The sequence below is a fragment of the Lethenteron reissneri genome, chromosome 38, assembly GCF_015708825.2.
Source record: "Lethenteron reissneri isolate LAM-NWPU_2019-01 chromosome 38, ASM1570882v1, whole genome shotgun sequence".
Taxonomy (NCBI): Eukaryota; Metazoa; Chordata; class Hyperoartia; order Petromyzontiformes; family Petromyzontidae; genus Lethenteron; species Lethenteron reissneri.
In genome coordinates, this window is record NC_083816.1 from 5,054,308 (window position 1) to 5,074,576 (window position 20,269).

General features: G+C 51.7%; 1 protein-coding gene across 1 annotated transcript in view; it reads left to right on the forward strand.

Moving 5' to 3' along the window:
* LOC133351740 (voltage-dependent L-type calcium channel subunit alpha-1D-like) overlaps positions 1-20,269 on the forward strand; it is a 104,319-nt gene that overhangs the window by 68,250 nt on the left and 15,800 nt on the right. Inside the window, 9 exon segments of the mRNA XM_061567207.1 lie at positions 995-1,091; positions 1,458-1,560; positions 1,742-1,846; positions 3,602-3,723; positions 13,079-13,192; positions 14,201-14,351; positions 15,439-15,509; positions 15,511-15,677; positions 18,659-18,792. Of these exon segments, the coding sequence (XP_061423191.1) occupies positions 995-1,091; positions 1,458-1,560; positions 1,742-1,846; positions 3,602-3,723; positions 13,079-13,192; positions 14,201-14,351; positions 15,439-15,509; positions 15,511-15,677; positions 18,659-18,792 (1,064 nt within the window).

Below are 20,269 nucleotides of genomic sequence, written 5' to 3' on the forward strand. Positions count from 1 at the left end.
ATTAACATATTTTTGTTATCATGTTACAGTGTATTATCCATAATTTTTTCGTAAATAAGTGTTAACATTTTTTTTAAGCACTCTGTATTTTGGAAGTTTGCAAGTTCTCTCTGCGGTCGCGTGGAATTTTCTCCGAGTCCTCCGGTTTTACCCTCCACATTTATAAACATTTCTTTTGAGTATTTGCCTGCTATGAATTTCCACATGATAAGCCACTTCGTTGAGCTATCATTTGTGGCCAGGTCACTTCTGAAAAACAGCTACATAGCTCAGTGGGCCTTACTTAGTGAAATAAAAAGTTTTTTTTTGTTGAGACACCACTCCCCATTGAAAAAGACTGCGCCCCACTCATAAACACTGCCCCCATCACATCGATACAACCCCCATTAGTAGACACTGCCCTACATAGACAGACACATCCTCTCACCGTGAGACACTACCACCACCACCCCCCCCACCAACACATGGACGCTGCCCCCTACCCACGGACATACACCCTCATTTAGACACTGCCCCCCCCACATACACAAACACCACCCCTCATTGTGAATTCTACATTCACCAAAAAATGGCGAAAAACTATAAATCTCACTATGGGAACCTCATTTGCCAGTAAAAATATGATAATTGGTTCTTTACCCTTCTATCTGGCAACAAAACTGACACGCCTTTTGGCGTCATCTGGTCCAACCCATATGAGACTAGGCTCTAAGGAAAGCTGTCTCGGGTGTGGACCAATCAACTTCAAGGACAGTGCACATTATCAGAGTTATGTTCTTTTGTTTGTATTATGACTGCAGGTATTGCGGTCTATGCAAACATGACTCCTTGTAAAAAGGTGTCAGTTTTGTTGCCAGATAGAAGGGTAAAGAACCAATTATCAACTATAAATCTGTGAATAACTTTCCAGTGCTCGTGTTCACAGCGATCCCTAACCCCCTAACCGCCATCCCCCCCCTTCGCCCCCCACGTCTGCATGCGCCTGCGTACCCAGAGGCCGCATCAAACACGCCGACGTGCTTGCGCTGCTCAGGAGGATCCAGCCACCTCTGGGCTTCGGCAAGCTGTGTCCTCTCCGCGTGGCATGCAAGGTGAGGGGACCCCCTTATACGGTCATTGCCGTCGTTGTCGTCATCATCATCACCATCGCCATCTGTCCACTGCTGGATGAAGGCCTCACTGAAGTTGTCGCCGTCTCTCACGGTCTCGTGATGCGACGATCTGTGGAGCAGGAGGCACCTGGGCCAATCTCATGTCCAGTGGAGAACATTCACGTTTCCAGCTCACAGCCAGCCACTGATCGCATTGCTCTCTCCATGTGGTGGATGTCCTCTTAAGCGTCTCTCTCTCCTCTCACCATCTCTCTCTCCCCTCCCCGTGCCTTACTCCCCATGTCTCTCCAATCCCCGTCTCTCTCCCCGTCTCTGTCCCCTCCCCGTGTCTCTCTGCGCCCCCAGCGCTTCGTCACCATGAACATGCCGCTGAACAGCGATGGCACGGTCATGTTCAACGCCACGATCTTCGCCCTCGTCCGCACGGCGCTCAAGATTAGGACCGAAGGTAACAAACGGCCTTTCGTCCGTCCATCCGTCCGGTCATCGTCACTCACGGACCCGCGGTGCGGCCCTGGGAGACCCGGGGATTGGAGAGGGGTGGGGTGGGGGGGGCCCAGCATCATAAACGAGGAGGAGGGGGCGGGTGGGCGCAACGTCAGCGACCGATTCCCCCGTGTCTCACACAGGTGGAAACAAGATTCAGAACAACGAGGAGCTCCGAGCCATCATCAAGGGCATCTGGAACCGTACCAGCATGAAGCTTCTGGACCAGGTGATCCCGCCGCCAGGAGGTACGCTCAACAACAACGACAGCCGTCATTCGCCACCAAGTGACTGGGGTGACGTCACCACCGGGCTTGTGCCGGACTAGGTGTACTTTGAGGGCACGTCAAGTGTCGAAGGCTGTCTGGCAGGAGGTCACGAGACAGATCCAGGGGTTGAGGGTTGACCGACAGAAAGACAAAGATCTCTCATATAGCCTTAACAGACTGTTGGGGCAAAGTGCTGTTAGCGAGCACCTACGCGGTCAGCATAGCACACGAGGGGTGGGTGGCCATCGCCGCAGCCGCCCGCCTTTAATCTCGCACACGCACGTGAAACCCGCACGCACTCACTCACTCACGCACACACACACTCACGCACGCATGCACTCACTGACGCGTTTACGCACGTACTCACTCACTCACGCACACGCGCACTCACGCACGCACGCACTCACTCACGCACGCACGCGCGCACACGTGAGTGCCTCGTGGGTGCAGGAGTCACCCCAGCGCTAAACCACTTTAATTATAGAATATAAATATTGTCATTTGTATGTAAATTTTCTCAAGATGCCTGTCGACCCACATGTGATTTGATTTACCCAAAAAAAAAGTTAGACGGTTTATTTTGTAGTTTAATAACTGCCTTTCATTCGACCGCCCTCCGTCCTGCCCGGCGCAGGCAACCCACACAGCGTCTCCCTCTTCCTTTTCGCCAATAATTTATTTTTGTTATCAATCTCCGAAACCCAACCCCGTCTCCAGCGACTGAATTGCAACCGTCATTATCATCGGGGAACCGGCAGGGTGGCGACGCAGTGGTAACACTCGTTCGTACCTCACAGGGAGAAGGTCCTGGGTTCGATTCCTGACTCGAGCACCCTTTCTGTGTGGAGTTTGTATGTTCCCCCCTCTTGAGTTAGTCTGTGTGCGAGTGTGTACGAGGCGGCTGAGTGTGGTGCCGGTCACCCACCCCCTTGTGTGCAGTGCCGGCCTTCGTAGGTGCTACTCGCTAGCAGCACTTGCCCCAACAGTCTGTTAAGGCTACACGGGCGACCTTTGCGTATGCGTGAGGGAGTGGTAGTGTAGCGGTTTCGCGTGCCGTGCCACGAATCCGGTGACCCCAGTTTGGTGAGTATATCCGTGGGACAATCACTGTTGGCTCCATGCCACAAAGTGGTACTGGTTCGACGCCGGGAGGGGGCTAGGTCAACCCAAAACCCCCCAGCCAGGGTTTGAACTCAAATCCTCCGATCTTGCGAGTCGGTCACTCTCCAGGCGAGCCACCCCGGCGTGTGCCGAGCGAGAAGAGAAAACTGAGGAACTCAAAAATCGATCAACCAGGAACTTATCTCGCCGAGTGTCGGCTCCTTTTGTTCCCCCCCCCCCCCCCCCCCCGAAGTGTCCGGCCATGTTGGGACGCTGGTGTCAGGGTGGCCAGCGCACGGAGCTCGCAATCCGGAGCTCACCGGCTCCATCTGCTTTGCGCGGCAGTTGCAGTCAATCCAGTAGAGACAATCTCCGATCGTGTGCCCTTGAAAAGTTGTGCTCATTTTAACGACCCGCAGAGGGATGATGGGTCGAGTCAACTCCCAAAATAAGATGTGAACTCGTAACCTTTCGATTGCAGGCCGCTCTTTCGTTTGACGAACGGGCTGCCCAATGATCGTTATCATAATATATATGTAATATATATGTAAAAAAAAAGTGAATCGCTGTTTGTCTCTGGGCATGGTTAACCTCTTCCCGTTGCCACGGCGACCCCGGCGCGTGGCCTGGCAGAGGACGAGATCACGGTGGGGAAGTTCTACGCCACGTACCTCATCCAGGACTACTTCCGCAAGTTCAAGATGCGCAAGGAGCAGGAGGAGCTGGGATTCGGGCCTGACCACCTGGCCCTACAGGTGGGACGGGAGCGTGGCACGCGGCAACCGCACGGCACACCGCAGTACACCGCACTGCAGCGCTCGCCGCGCTACGAGCCAGGATGAGTTTCATTCGCAAGAGTGACCTGGGGCGATAGTCTGCCAGTAGGGGGCGCTAAATGCTGCCGTGTGTGTGTGTGTGTGTGTCATTTCAATGGAGTAATTTGCTGGTACATTTTAAATACGGCACGTTTGGACGCTGGCATACAATGGCCTCCTCTTGAGAGTGATGTCAATGGCCTACTCGAGAGAGATTGGGAATTGTATGAATTTGCCACCGTCGCACCGAGCTCCGTGTGTGTTTTCGCACCCGGACTGTGAAGCAAATGGCGCGTAGTGTTATTCCAGCTTGTTACACCGGCAGTATTAATCGGGGCGACCGCTGGGTTCGAACCGTGAAGGTCTGCGACAAAGCGGCGAACGTGCCGCCGCTGGGCCGGTCACCGCTGTGGAGCGGCTCGCAATCGGGAGAAGGTCACGAGTTCAAATCCTGGTTCGGGTTTGGCAGTTGACTCAGCCCATCATCAACTCGACGGGGCAGAATAAACGAGTAACACTTTGCGGGGGAAGCCAATGGTGATTGTCGCACGGAATGGTTCACCTCCTGACATTTGGGTATGTGCATGTGGAATTTTAAGAAATTTCAAGAAGAAATGTTGAAAAATCGAATGCGACCGTCAAATTGCCTGGCGGTGCGACAGCGCGCATGCCAGACCCTTTTAAACATTTATGCGCGATTTGCGTGCGTGCGAATGTGCAAGTGTGTGTGTGTGCGTGAGTGAGCATGCGGGAGTGCGGGCGTGCGTGTGAGTGCGTGCGTGCGAGTGTGTGTGTGTCTGTGTGTGTGTGTCTGTGTGAGTCTGTGTGTGTGTGAGTGCGTGTGTCTGTGTGTGTGTGCGTCTGTGTGTGTGCGAATGTGTGTGTGTATGTGTCTGTGTGTGTGTGTTTGAGTGTGTATGTGTGTCTGTGTGTATCTGTCTGTGTGTATCTGTCTGTGTGTGTGTGTCTGTGTGTGTGTCTGTGTGTGTGTGTCTGTGTGTGTGTGTGTCTGTGTGTGTGTTTGAGTGTGGGTGTGTGTCTGTGTGTGTGTCTGTGTGGGTGTGTGTCTGTGTGTGTGTGTCTGTGTGGGTGTGTGTCTGTGTGTGTGTGTCTGTGTGGGTGTGTGTCTGTGTGTGTGTGTCTGTGTGGGTGTGTGTCTGTGTGTGTGTCTGTGTGTGTGCGTTTGTGTGTCTGTGTGTTTGTGTCTGTGTGTGTGTGTCTGTGTGTGCGTCTGTGTGTGTGCGTCAGTGAGCATGCGGGAGTGCGGGCGTGCGTACCGCGGCCGCGCTTTAGAGCCAATTAAAGTGTCGGGTCGCCTCTGTGACGCTCCGCTAGAAAATCTCCGCACGGCACATCCTCAGCCACGAATATTCGCGTGCGTGCACGTGACAAAGAGCGGTGGCGCAGTGGTTAGCGCATCGCTCCACGAACCCCCGCCGGCCAATTCCCGCTCATGGACAATATTTGAATTGGTCCGGACCTCCCTGAGATTGACTCAGCCTTCAAATGTGTACCCTGTGCAAACATAAGCGCTGGAGAGACAAATGCGGCCAGGCGTAGTGCTGACTCCACCACCCATTCGCGTGCCGTTGCTCGTCTTCGTGGGTGCTCGCTAACAGCACTTGGCCCAACAAGCTCTATGAGGCTACACGGGGGGATCTTTCGTCTTTGTTTGCGTGTGGAAGCACGAGCCAGAAATTTGCGTGTCCGCATGTGATTGTCGTCGTGGTATCCGCGCTGGAAATTACGATCTTGTTAAATAGCAATTACAGCCACTCAAGGACGTGGGGCGTGTGTGCGGGAGGGCGCACACACGAAGACAAAGATCCCCCATATAGCATTGAACAGACTGTTGGGGCAAGTGCCGTTAGCGAGCTCTTGTGAAGGTTGGTACGGCGCACGAAGTCGGGGGGGGTGGATGTAACCAGGTCAATGCCCTATGTCACCCCTGTGCTTATGTTGACACACACTGCATCAGGTACACAATTATGGCTGAGTCGACCTAAGGGAAGCCAAAAACTGGTTCAGATGATCTCCACTCGATGTTAGCCTTGGCCCGGAATTGAATTCGGATGGTCAAGCTACGGCGAGGGCACACGCAACAACAACAACAGCAGCTTTCCCTTCATCCCTAAGTGGTGTTCATGTCACCACGGTGCTTGTGCCAGGCTTGGAGCACTTTGAGGTTACGTGAAGTGTCGAAGACTCACTGCAGTCAGGAGTTCCCTGGACAGACCTAGTTGTCATCGGTTGACTGACTGAGATGACTGCCAGATGCAACACCTGTGCTTCCAACTGTGCCAACTTGCTGCGTTTTATTCACCCGGCACTCCGCTCTTTGTTGTGAGCCTTGCTTCTTTGCACTCCATTGCTGTAAGGCAAATGCCTCCAACTGCCCAGTAGCATCCTTCACAAGCCTCCTCAACAAAGGCTGATCTTGACACGGCTGGAACCGGTCATCGGCAAGTCCACTGAGCTCCACATCCTCCTCGACCACAGCCCATCTCTTCTCCAGCCCATGCCATGCCCATTTAGCGCCCTCTTTTTGGCCAAACAGAAGCATCTTGGGCATGCGGTGGCTGTGCATGCGGGCTACATGACCTAGCCAAATGTAGCCTCGCCTGCCGGAGTAGCTCACCGATGGGACCGTGTCCGGATTTGACTGGCAGACATGTGCATACACATGCACACACGTGAATACGTACACAAAAAAGGCAAAGACTTCCGTATATCCTTTAAAACACTGATAGGGCAAGTGTTGTTATGAAACAACTATGAAGGCTAGCGCAGCACACAAGGTGGTCAGTACCAAGCCCACCGATCTTTATCTCCCCAGTGCCAATATTTACACATAGCATCCGGTACACATTTGAGGCTGTATCAAACTAGGGGAGCCCCAAGACTGGTTCAGATGATCATCACCAGTGTTAGCCGTGAGCAGGAATCGAACCTGGGTCGCTAGGTTCATAGCGTAGCGCACTAACCACTGCGCCACCGCTCCCCCATAACACACGCACGCGCACGTTCGCGCGCACACACGCTCGTGCGCACACGTGTTTGTGCGAGCATTTAATTTACGTCCCGTTTAAATTGCGCGTTCAGAAGAAAAATGAGAATCGGCGCTTCTGAGCGGGGTGGATAAAAAAAGACTTGTTTTGTGTGAAACGAGGTTTCTCATCGTTATTTATGGGTGTGATTTCCGTGGCACAAACGACTCCCATTTTGGTGCAATCATCTTGACTTTGAGCGGAGCAGCGGCAGCAGCAGCAGCAGCAGCAAAAAAAAGCCAACTATCCCATTCAAATGAGGTCATCTCCCATGTACAGCCCTGTAAAGCCAGTGGTGTAAATTCCACCTTCCTATGGCAGGGGCAAGTCTCTCCAGAGGACAACCAACTTGACCACTTCACAAAGCGGGGTACTCATTTTATCGACCCCGTAGAGATGATGACCCGAGTGATAGCCCCGACCGGTGTTTGAACTGGCAACCTTCTGATGATTGCGAGTCGTTTCGCTGAACCACTGAGCCACCAGGCGCAAGCGAGCAGCAGCGAACTGGGCCGGGAGGCTGGAGAGATGTGAGCTGTCCAGCCTCTCTTTTTCTCTCCACCACCCCCACCCCCCATCTCTATCTCCGAATTCCTTTCATTCTGATTATTTTTATCAAATCGCCTCGCATTAAAGTGGAGCAGAATTGGCAGGTTTCTGATCGGGGCGGGGGGTGTGGGACTGATGCCGCGGGTGTGCGAGGAACAAAGCGAGAGAGAGGGGGGTGAGTGCGGCGGGGTGGGAGCGGTGGCGGTGGGGGTGAGTTAGGAAGGCCGTACGTGTTCATCCCGTACGGCAGGCAGGATTTTAAAAGCCAGCAGAGAAAAAAATCCGAGAGAGAACCGGAGGGGCTCGCTAAAGACGGAGAGAGCGAGGGGGAGACGGAGGGGAGGGAGTGGGAGAGAGCGAGGGGGGGAGGGAGGGAGGGAGGGGGGGTGAGAGAGTGGGAGAGGTGTTGGACGGGTGGCGGTGCGAGCGGGGGAGATACGGTGCCAAACAAAAAAAAACCCGGCGACATAAAAGCGCCGTGAGTTGAGGCTGGGGAGACAGACGGAAGCGCGGGGAGGCGGTGGGAGTTGAGGCTGCTTGGGACAGACGGACGGAACGAGGCCAGGAGTTGACGCTGGGAGGAAACGCGCGCGGACGGGATCGCGATGCGCGCGTCGGCCGGAGGTCGGAGGGACTGGCACCTGGTGGACCTCGACTACTCCATGTCCTACATGAGCTGCTACAGCGTAGGGAGACCGGCGGCTTCGCTTTCCCTCCTCTTCGTCCCACGTCTCTCCATTCTGCCTCCCTGTAACTCAAACCCGGTGTTCCTCCATCGTCGTGTTTGTGTCCCGCCCGTTGCTACCTTCTCGTCGTCGTCGACATCGTCATCGTCATCGTCGTCATTCATCATTTAACATCGTTGACTTCATCATCATCATTCATTATCAACGATGTCATTGTCAACATCGTCATCATGGTCATCATCACCATTGGTTCCCCTACGTCTGCATGTGTTTGTCCGCGCGTCCGTCATGCGCGCGTGCGCGCGAGTGTTTCCGTGCGTCCCCCCGTCACTCGCAGAGTGTTTGAGTTCTGGGAACACCGCGCCTCCAGGGGAGCGTCCACCGAGAGGAACGCGACTGTGCAGAATTCAATCAAGCGGCGGTCGTAGGACAGAAGGTCGTGACGTGGGGGTCAGAGTTTTCTTCTTTTCAAAAATTACGCTTGTCCCACCGTTGCGACTTTGCCCGGGCGTTATTATGCAAAAATAGAAATTTTATTCGCGACTGGGCTCGGCTAATCTGAGATGACAAGCGCTGAAATTTTTGACGTCTTCGAGCTTGTGGCGTGAAATCTTGTGTTTGCGGTGATTGGCGGTTGAGTCATTTGCATAAACAAAAAAATTCAAGAGTTTGACGGTCGCGATCTCTCGTGATCTATTTGTTTAAACAGCGCGTCTCCGTGCGTGTATACCAGCAAGTGTGAGCATTTGTTATAATGCACTCCTAATGAGTCCAGGCCATCGGGAATGCGCCGCGCTGATCACGCAGGGAGTAAGCTCTTCGGAGTAAACAGCACCGTCTTTGGTCTGTTGCAAAAACTGGCTCAGACCCAAGGATGGACCCCAACGGTCCGTCCTCTCCGTACGTGACCGTGCGAGTGAGCGAGCGTCTCCCCTTGTCACCCGCAAAGTTTCCCGCCCACCTCCGGGCATTGGCCCGATTCACACGAATCCGTTAAAAATAAACGCGTCGTCGTCGTGGTCGTCTCCAAACCCCCCTCCGACGAGGACAGACCCCGCTCGGAAATTCCTGAATTAAAATTCGACTCGCCGGCCAAAAATAAATAAATATGCAAATCGGTCACGCGAGCGTGCTGTGTAATTGGCTCATTTTCCTGCTGTTAAATTGACCCCGCAGCTTTGCAGGTGTGCGTGAGGCTGGGAAGGCGTCCTTGCGCACAGGACTTGTGCCTGCAATTATCATTATCATCATTACTATCGCAGTTATCGCCATTCTCGCGGTAAAACTTCAGCGGTTGGTGAAATAATTAAGGAGTTTAGGGCTCTCCAGCCAAAAAAAAAATACATTCTGAAGAGATATGTCCAAGTTGAGTGCTATTGAGCGGTCAGCACACCGGCCCTATCTATCCATGGTTATCAGTCAACAACATGTTATTTCGATCGTTATAAACATCACCTATCGTCAGCATCTGTGCTCTCCATTAAACATTGCACAAAGCTGCTGCTGCTGCCGCCGCTGCGTTGGCAGTGGTGCACGAACACAGTTCACGAAGCAACTCAATACGTTCGTCAATAACTGGCCCTGAAAGGAAAACAATATTTAACAGGCGACGTTTCGAGCAAATGCCCTTCATAAAAACGGTGCTGTTACGTGCCATGAGAAAGGGCCATCGCCACTTATATATATTTTTTTTCCTTTTAAAGCCACGGTGTTGCCGACGAATGTGTTGAGTTTAAAAAAAATAAAGAATTATCGGGCAATAGGATTATGAGCTCAAGTCATCGTCGTAATCTCTGCCATCATCACTGTCATTGTCGTTTAAAAAATATATATATTTTCCGTCATCATCAAAATCTTTCTTTTTTCGACACGTTCACCATCTTCTGTCTTCGTAATCGCCTTCAAATTGTTCACCGCAGCATCCTTCGCCGCCGTCGTCATCGTCATCATCAATAACGCCACAGCGAGGACGCTCTTGGTTTCCTTTCGTGGGTTGTCGGCGATAGCAGGATGAGAAAAATAAAACTACTCGCGTTAATCCCGAGATTGGAAGATGAAGAGATTACGGCTCCCACCGCGCCCCGCCGCTCTCTGCGGCTCGCGTGAGAAGAAGAAGAATATTAATAATTAAAAGAGAAATCCACTTCCCGTTCAATTGAGAGCGCCGCTCCGTCCCTGCGCGCCGGCGGTAATGAAACGGGGACGCGTTATCGTGCGCCGTTCCCGTGAAGGATGGTCAGGCGGGCGGCCTGACGGTGCAGAATCTTATTTGGCCGAGGCTCAAACTCGACAGTGGATCTGATTCGATTGGGGGGGGGGGGCGGGGGCGGCGTGAGCGCCACTTTTCCATCACGCATCGAGAGGGGCGCGTAATTCCAACTGGGAGGGGAAGGGAGTAAGAGGAGAACAACTAAATCGGCAAATGTCCAGAAATTGCATTCTCTGATAGAGGCAGCAGCAGCGGCGTTGATGTTGAAGCTACCGTAACAGAAGGATCAGAACCATTTGGCTGGTCCAATAAGAGGAAGAATAAAGAATCCGCTGGGTGGGATGAGGGAATGAGCTCCACGGCGGAGCAGCTGAGAGGAAGAATGCGCGAGCGTGAGGACGGCGGAGTAATGCGGGACACGTCCTCGGAGGGTGCGCAGCTGGAGATGTGACGAGGGTGGAAGGGAAGAGGGGGACGAGGTAGAATACGGATGAGTTGGTGGGACAATGTAAGCAGTTTTAATGGGGGACCGCTCGCGAGACAGATGCCGATGAGTGCGAGCGTCTGTCACGGACAGCAGCCGCTCAGTTATGAGCGCCGCTTAATTTCAGACGGAACGGTCCGGAACGCTGTTTCTGGGAATTATTTTTCGCACACCACACACACACACACACACCCATCGCGCCTACTATTGTGTCCTCACGACACTGCCCTGGTTTGTACGAATATAGGGAGCGATCACAGAGGGGCGTACGAGAACGGAGGGTGTGATAACAGGGTACGATAACGTATGGTGTGATACCAAAGGCTACAATACCGTAAGGTACAAAAACGTAGGGTACAACGACGTAGGGTACAATCGTGTAGGATGAAATTATGTAAGGAATCACCTAAATAGGCTACAATTATTATGGGTAGGCACACATTTTGCTCTAGTGGTAGTGCCTTATATCAATATATTTCACGCCAAACCGTAATATATAATCGAGGAGAGAAACGAATCCCTGGTTTTGATGGAGCGCGAGGAGACGGCAGACTTTCACCAAATCAAAGCTGAAATTGCGCGTCTCGGCTTATCGCACGAGGCGTTACCGCCTCGCGCGCGGGCGCCAACGGAGCAAACCGATAAAATGAAAACCCCGGCGGCGTGGTTCCACGTCCTGCGGGCGACCAAGCCACTTAGCGCGCGGGCGGATCTCGGCCAACGGCGGTGGGGAGCGCAGGAGGCGCGCGGGGCGATTGCGCTTTTGTGCAAAAAGTGGTTAGGAGATAGCGCCTGCTCCGCTCGTTACACGGAAGGCGTCCCTGCCGCCGCTGCCGCTGCTGCCGCTGCCACCATCCTGCATGCAGAGTGGGGGAGCGCGTGGCGTCTTCCTGAATCGGTTGAAATTCATTCTCCCCGTGAAAAGCGGAATTTGAACACGCGGCTTCGTCCGAGCGGTTTCCACTCGCAGCCGGAAGGGTTAGGAGTTCAAAACGCGGTTTGTGGGGGAGCGGTGGTCGACTCTGCCAATCAACGTCTCCTCCTTCCATCCGAGAGATGGCCCGGTGGCTCAGAGGTCAGAGGAGGTCAGAATGCACCGCTGTGATCCTGGCTGAATTCTGTTTCATCCACCCGTGAATAAAGCGCAGTGGGTTGTTGATGATGGTCATGGCGATAGCTTTGGGAGGCCTTCTTCTAGCAGTGGATTTATCGTGGCCTGATTGTGATGACGAGTCGATGGTCTCAACCCAGTCACCAACGGCTGCACATCATACGAAAATCGTTTTTTGGTTATGCATTTTCCACTGCGACCAGACGGCTCCCTCGAAGAGGAGAATTGTCTCATTAGGCTCTCAGCCGGCTGAATTACAACCAGAAAGAGTAAATTCAGTTCTTCAATGAATGTGGATCATCCAGCAGTTCTGAGACTTCAAAAAATGTCTATTCTTGGGTCTTTCGGTAAAGTCACGTAGATAGGTTCAAAGAAAATAACATAAATTACAAAAAACTACGGCGTTTCGATCGCAACACAAGCAATCGTCCTGATGACGTCCTGATGCTTGTGTTGCGATTGAAACGTCGTAGTTTTTTGTTATTTTCTTTGAACCTATCTACGTGACTTTACCGAAAGACCCAAGAATATGAATTCCTGCAGTCACGAAAGCTTTAAGTCAAGATTCAAAAATGCGCTGCCAATATTGTTTGCCATGCGGCAATATTGTTTGCCATGCGGCAAACAATATTGGCAGACAAAGAGGTATAAATGAATGACTTTATAATTATTGTACCTCTCTGGCATCGTTCTCTGACGTAAGGTGGTGCCCTAATAGCTAACTGAGTTCCGAATGTCTTCACCTTATGGCACAACGCCAATGGAAGAAATCGAATTTTATAAAAAAAAAAAACTATTTTAAACAAAACCCATTTTAGGACAGTGACCGTCGAGCCGAATGAACGATGTGAAGCGACGAGGGGGGTGGGTGACGTGGGGGGGCTACATCCACCCAAGATGGACTCGAGTCTCGTACTCTCCCTACCTCGTCTAACCAGGCCTCCATTTCTCACTGAATATTTTCCGGGTTGCTGGTCGACTGGCTCGTCGCCGCAGCCACGGCTCGAGTATTGTTGTCCTATTAGCTACGTACGGTGCGAAAGAAGTTCACCATAATACTATGCCATGCGGTGCGCCTGGGGGCACAGATCATTTCTGAGCCACTGACCCAGACTTGAAAGGAATAACCCCTTCGTGTGACCCCCCCCCCGCGCCCCCCCACCCGCGCCCCCCCCCCCCACCCGCCCCCCCCCACACGTGCGTCGCCAGGCCGGACTTCGGACGCTGCACGACGCGGGACCCGAGATCCGCCGCGCCATCTCCGGGGACCTGCAGGAGCTGGAGCGGACGCTCGACGGCGACGAGGACGACGACGTCTTCGCTGTCAGCGCGTCACCCTCGTCGCCGCGTCGTCTTTCGCGTCGCTGTCGTCGTTGTCGTCGTCTCGCCCGCACCGTGTTCGACCGCCACACTGCCCGTCGCGGCAACGCTCACCCGCGCAGCCGCTCACACACTCGTATCACCAACACCGCGGGTCACGGCAAAACTCACTCGCTCGCCACGCTGCAAGTGACAACGCTTCTCTTTCCCTCGAATTCCCTTTCGTCATTGTCTCTTTTACCCTGCTCTTATTATCACCTTACTCAATTCAATAAACATGTTACCCTCTTATCTCTAACACCTTCAGTAGTGCCGTTTGTTGCTGGCCGTCCAACATTTTTGGCATTTGAGCCTTCGGTTCTGCAACTCTGATTTCAAAATTTAAATCATGACCGTACATCATAACATGCAATGATGATGTCACCATCATTATTATCATCATCAATGTCATCATTGCCGTCATTGTCACAATCGTCATCAGCCAGTGTTTATAACCATTGCCATCACTACTAGTATAACCACACGGCAAGAATGAGACAAAGCCACTGAATAGATTATTGAATCGAATCGTGATCCAGAATTTGTGACTATTCATTGAATCGTTTATATAGCATCAGCTCTGTCCATCAGTCTGTCTGTATGTCCATTTGTCTGCAACACGGGGGTCACGATAACTCTTGTTAACAAGTTCCAATGGTAATTACATTTTAGGATGAAGTTGGGTTGCTATTAGGGACAGAGTTGCCCATAATTTGGCAATAAAAAAGCCAGCGCGACGTGGAAAAGCTCCCTCGGCCTGGGCGCTCACGCTCACGCCACGCACGAACCTCGCTTCCTCGTGACACCGTCACGCAAGACCTCATCTCGCTGTGTGCGGCTTGGAACGCGCAAACTTAATTATCGCCAATTCCACACTTCCGGGGACAAATGCACCGTCCGCGCACGTGCCTGACTTCTCTCTCTCTCTTTCTCTCCCTTGCTGTTTCCGCATCGACCCCCGACGGACCGCAGAGGTCACACGGAGGCATCCCCAACAACGTGAACTTCTACCCTCTGGGCGTCAACGAGCGGCGCGGCTCTCCATCGCCCGCCCGCACCACCCAGCGCCCGCTGCAGATCCAGAAGGGTGGCTCTCCCAACGCCCAGCGCCGCCCCATGATGGGTGAGGACCCGGCGCAGCGCGACGCTCTCATTCAGCAACGCGCGCCTGGATTGTTTTGCTGCTATAAATGTGCCCACGTGATAAGCCACTTCGTTGAGCTATCATTTGTGGCCAGGTTGCATCTGAAAAAGAAGTTGATAGCGTAGTGGGCTTTACCTGGTAGGATACAAAAATAGTTTAGTTTTATTTGTCTATTTTTAAAAGTGATTTGTTAACCTTTCTCCTATACTCTGCACTCTTATCAGTGTTTTGGTATTGTTTGTTGTTGTAACGTCCTGACCCGCTCCTACTTTACAGCTCATCAGATTCCTCCAGTCTCAATATTCTGATTCACCGAGTTTTCCAACACCACGTTTTTTTTTTGTTGCTCAAGTCAGAGGCTCTGTTGTTTAATCGATGTGTAGTAGCTGCTGGGGAGGAGCGGTGATGCAGCGATTAGCACACCGCGCTATGGACGCCATAGCTGGCCGATGGTGGTGGCTACGCTGCACGTGGTCTGTAATCCAGCAATGTGGAAGGCCGAGAGGGTTGGTGCATTGCACAGATGTTGTGAAACTTCCCTGGCTCGCCAGGAGAAGGCGGTACAGCAAATGTGGACATCCACCTGTTCCATTTTTATGGGTAGATTGTCGCCCCCTGTCACACGTGTGGGTTTTCACCAGATGTTCTGGTTTCCTCTCACATGTAGGCACTCATTGATGGACCGATAACACCTTGCGAGATAGAAGACCGCAGAGCTTGGAGGAGAATTTGGCACTGGCTCACAGCCTCGCTGCTTACTTCCAGCTCGTCTGTTGTTCTCTTTCTTCGAGAGCGAGTGAATTCAGTGCGGCGGCGGGGCAATACAAGTTTAAATTATGGTTATTGTTATCAAGCCTGTGACCCAAGTTCAATTCCGGGCTGTGGCTACCATCGGTGCCGAGTGACATCTGCACCGCACCCTCTTCGCCAAACCCTCACTGACTTCCGCTTGCACCTTGCCATGAAATCTTGACCCCCATGAGCACCCTCCGTGAACCTTGAGCACACCTGCACTGCCGGCCTGTGACCTCTGCCCCCCGACCCCCGCCCCCACCCCGTGCCTCAGTGCCCGTGGTGAACTCGTACCTGCAGGACGACCTCTTCGCCCACGACGAGGAGATTCCGCTGACGCCGCTGCCCTGAGAACAACGTCAACCACAACAACAACTCGGCCCAGCAGTGGGGGGCCCACGCGGGGGGCCCGCGCGGGGCCCAGGACCGCCGCGCTGTCAACGGCGGTGCCGGTGGTGGTGTTGGTGCCGCCGGTGGTGCCGGGTTGCCACCCACAGCTGAAGGCTCCGTGCGGTGAGTTGCGTATCGACGCCGTGTGCCGCACGCGACGCTGTCTACGCAATCGGTCGCGACGCTTTGCGGCCCGATGCGATGCGGTGCAATGCAATGAAACAATAGAATAACACTGGTCAACAAAAAAATAAATAAATTCTGGCCTGGACTTTTGCAGCTGTTTTAGACTAATTTCAGGGTGCTGATTCCAAATCTGATCTCAGATTTGCTCTATGACATCTCATTGTTATGCTAGCGGCATACCCCATTTTCATTGATTTTACCCGAAATTAACTCTGTCACTTATGATTGCAAGTTGTTTCGAGTCAGTGACTGATTTAGTGTTAAAATATGGTGTTGTATTTTTAGGATAGTGTGTTTATAACGTCATTTTATGTAGATATCCACATTTATTTAATATTTTTCTTCTGCAGTTTTTATTGAAAATGCAATATTTTATATCTCAAAAACCTGATGTGATAGACAGAAACTGATGCCAGATTTGGAATCAACACCCCAAAATTACCTTAAACCCGTTGGAATACCTTATACCCGAAAAAGTGTGTTGACCAGTGTAATGCACTGAAATAAGATGAATCACAATGAAGTGCAATGCTCTCTGTGTGCGCCACGTTGTTTCTCAAAGACGTCGGCGATCATGGCCTTTCTTCCATGTAGCTCTGTCCACAATATTTGCATTAGATGCTCCTCCCAGTTGCATAAATTCCTTATAGTGAACTTAATTGGCTGGCTTCTTGTACCTGTAATGGTCCCAGTCACATACATATTCAGTCTCTTGTCATCTCATAGCAAGTCCAAGAAATGTGTCTTGCCTTTCTCTCATTATTCCTATTAATATTCTGTTTATGTACCCTGCTATCCGCAATACATCTATGTCAATGGAATGCGCCGCAGTATAAAAACCAATATTGACAGAGAAAAATGCAACGCGGTACATAAAACTACAATGCAACACAATGCGGTACATTAACCGCAATGGAATGGCACCCCGATTGCAATGCAACGTATCACATTGCAGAGCGGTACGAAGATTAGCGGAAAAACCCGAGATTAACTCGGCCTTGAATGAGTACCTGGTGCGGTGTTGTAGGGGCCAATAAAATAAATGTATACATTGGTACAATGCGATATCATACAAGTGGCCCAGGGTCTGCAGTCCTCGATGTATTAAAGATTACAACATCTTTTGTTGATGTTCCTGCTGCTGCTGCTGCTGCATTGACAGTGGTGCCCAAACAACAACAATATCCGGCCTTTTATACAAAGAATATCGCAGCACTGCGCTACGAACTCAGTGACCCTCGGTTCCTGCTCATGATCAACGGAGCACATTTTTCGATGTGTCACAAAGAAGGGCCATTGGCCAAAACGTCGCCCATCATTTTGATTTTCCTTTTTCAGGCCGCAGTGGTGTGCTGTATATGTAAAGACGTCTCCCGCCAAGTAATGGAGTTTTATTATCCATCACGTCGAGTTTTGTTTGCCCAAGGTCCAGGCTACCCACGCGGCGTCGGCGGAAGAGATTTCATGATTATTGTGGTCTTGTTGTTGTTGTTGTTTACATCACACAAAGCCACAGCAACCCTAGGATGACTTTGGCGCAAAATGTCAACACGCGCATCGACGACAGCTGCCGTCCCACGGCCAAATTCATTTGAGATGTCCGAGCGCGCGCGCGTTTGAGTCTGTGTAATTGTGTTTTGAGTGTAATTGAGTGCGCATGTTTGTGTGCGTGTGTGCGTTTTTGTGTGCACGTGTTTGCGTGCGTGCGTTTTGAGTGTGTGTTTGCATGTGTATGTTCTTATGTTCGCGTGAGCGTATTTCCGTGTGTTTCAGTGCGTGTTTGTATATTTTAGCGCGTGTGTTTCAGTGTGTGTGAGCGTTTGCTTGCGTGTGTGTTCTGCGTGGGTGTGTTTTACCCCAACAGTGTCGAGCGTGATGGTTAGCGCATTGCGCTACGAACCCGGCGACCGGCGTTCCATTCCCCCTCGTGAAACCACACACCGATTACAAATATCTGCTCCCAGTCCTGGGGGTCTCCCTTAGATCGACTCAGCCTTAATTTAGTACCTGGTGCAGATATCAGCATTGTGTCAGATATCAGCATTGGGGAGATAGGCGGCCGGGAGTGGTGCTGGCCACCACCCTCATTGTGTGCCGTGGCAGGCAGCCTTCCGTAGGTACTCGCGAATGGGACCTGCCCCAAAAGTCTGCACAAGGCTATACGGGGTACCTTTGTTTTTGTGTGCATATCAATTAAGGGATGGGAGAGCGGCTGCTGCTGTTGCTGTTGTGACCTCTGCTCCCCAAGGCACCGATTATTTTTTGTGGTGGGAAGGCGATGGTCGATGCAACGGGTGGCGATGACGGTGGAGATGGGCAGGGAAGGGACCGTGTTGAGTGGTTATTTTCGATATACCGATAGACACAGATGATGTTGATGATATAAAAGTCGCCGATGGTTACGAGGATAAAGATATATTACTGCCGCTGTTGATGCTGCTGCAGATTTTGTTCTTCGAGTTGTTTTTGTAGCACTTGATGTTTTTTGCCGACGTCAATGACGATGTTTAAGACGATGTCGACGCTGCTGCAGAACCTGCACTCGTTGCTGCCGCCGGCGACGACTGTTGCGTCCGATTACGAGGACGGTGCTGTAGATGATGCCACTCCAAATAATGACGATGATTAAGGCGATGCTGACGAAGACAAATCCTGACGAAGCTGACCACGCTTGCCACGCTGGACTTGCGATACTTGTGACAAATCACAAATCTCCTTCATTTACACTCCCCATATCCTCCAGAGCGTCTCCATCCTCTCACCCTTCTCCCCTCGCGCAACCCCCCCCCCCACCTTCCCCGACGGTCCCGACACATTAATAATGACGCCCTCGAGAATGGCAAAACTGACTTTAATAAGAGTCATAATGACAGCGACGATGACGACGACGAGGGGGTAATGAGTTTACGCGCGGGCAGGAGCGTGACGGCCCGGCGATCCCATCGTGAGGCCGTCGTCATCGAGCGCGAGCTGGAGCTGCCGCCCGGCAACCGTTGTCACGGCGACGGGGAGGACATGGACCAGATTTGCCTCCAGACACAGGCCATTGCAGGTGGGGGGATGTGTGTGTGTGTGTGTCCCCTCCACCTCCTCCCTCTTACTGTCTCGTCATAATTTGATTTTCTTCAGCTTTTCTCCATTATTTTAAGTGAGCCGGCAGGGTACTTGTTGCCGTGCGAAGGATAGATTAAGTCCTTGTGTGCGAGTGTCTGTTTGGGGGCCCATCCATTTCGTAGGTACGCATGGAGGGGGGAGGGGGGGTTAACCCAAATGCGTACGCTTGGGGTCTACTGACAATGTGCGTACGCATAGGGGGGGGGGGGGGGTGGGATGAAGCCTCGATAATAATTTGTCTACATTATTAATCCTTGATCATTTCTGCGTGGATTAAATATCGGCCGCCCTATAAGAGTCAGGGGGAGCGGGGTGCGTCAGGCGTACGTACGCAGGTGGGGGGGGGAAGTTGACAGATTTTTGCGTATGTACTAAATGGATGGCCCCTTGTCCGTGTCCATCCGTTTGTCTGCCTGTTGGTCTGCATGTCCATCCGTCCATCCATACATCTGTGTGTGTGCGTATGTCCTTCCATTAGTGTATTCATCGATCAGTCTGTCTGTCCCATTTATCTATCCCACGTGTTCGTCCGTACACTTGTCCAGCTGTCCGTCTGTGTGTCTGTCCGTAAAACACTCATGTTTTACCAAAAAAATACAAACCCCCCAAAATCAATCCAGATGTAGAGCATGGGAGGTGCGGAATTAATAAATAATGATGAGCAATTGTTACGAAAATCAACAGTACCTATCAATACCAACTCCAAATCTGTGTAGCTTTTCTTTGACAAGAATGACAATGAAATCATAAAAAAAAAATCAGTGAAAACGTGTAATGTTATGTTGTACGCGAGCGAGTTTCGCATGCAGGTGTCGGAGACCGTGTGCCCTGAACGTAGTCATATGTTGGAGGGTGCTTTGTTTCTATTGCGGATATTTCTTCGTAAAGCCAAACCCACTAAAAAGCACAGAGGCTCTATTAAGCCACTGGCTTGCCAGCTTGTTTTTGTTTTGGATGGGCAAAATTTCCGATATAAAATATAATTACTCCTTCTGCCACTGTTGTTCTCGTGCCACCAAGATTGCCTCTTGCGGGGTGAACGTGGACTCGCAACTCGGTTATCAGAATTGCGGGTAACACCTTAAGTGGACAAATTTGGGCCTGGTTGATTTACGTGGCCAATATTTAAATTTGTTTAACGTTGCAGTTTGGAAAATACCTGCATTTAGCAAAAGAACCCTGGACCGATCGATAGAGAAATACATTTTTGGTTGGAGCAACATTTTTTTATAAAAAGTGCATTTAAAAAATATATTTTATCAATGCACTGCTAGAGAAGAGACTGTTGCCACGACCCTACAACTTGGCCTTGACCCCCACATGAATGCAGTGGCTTTTGAGAACAGATCCAGCTGTAGGAGGTGTGGGGGCGGGGGTGGGACTGGGGCGGAAAGCCGAGAGGGGATACAAATTAA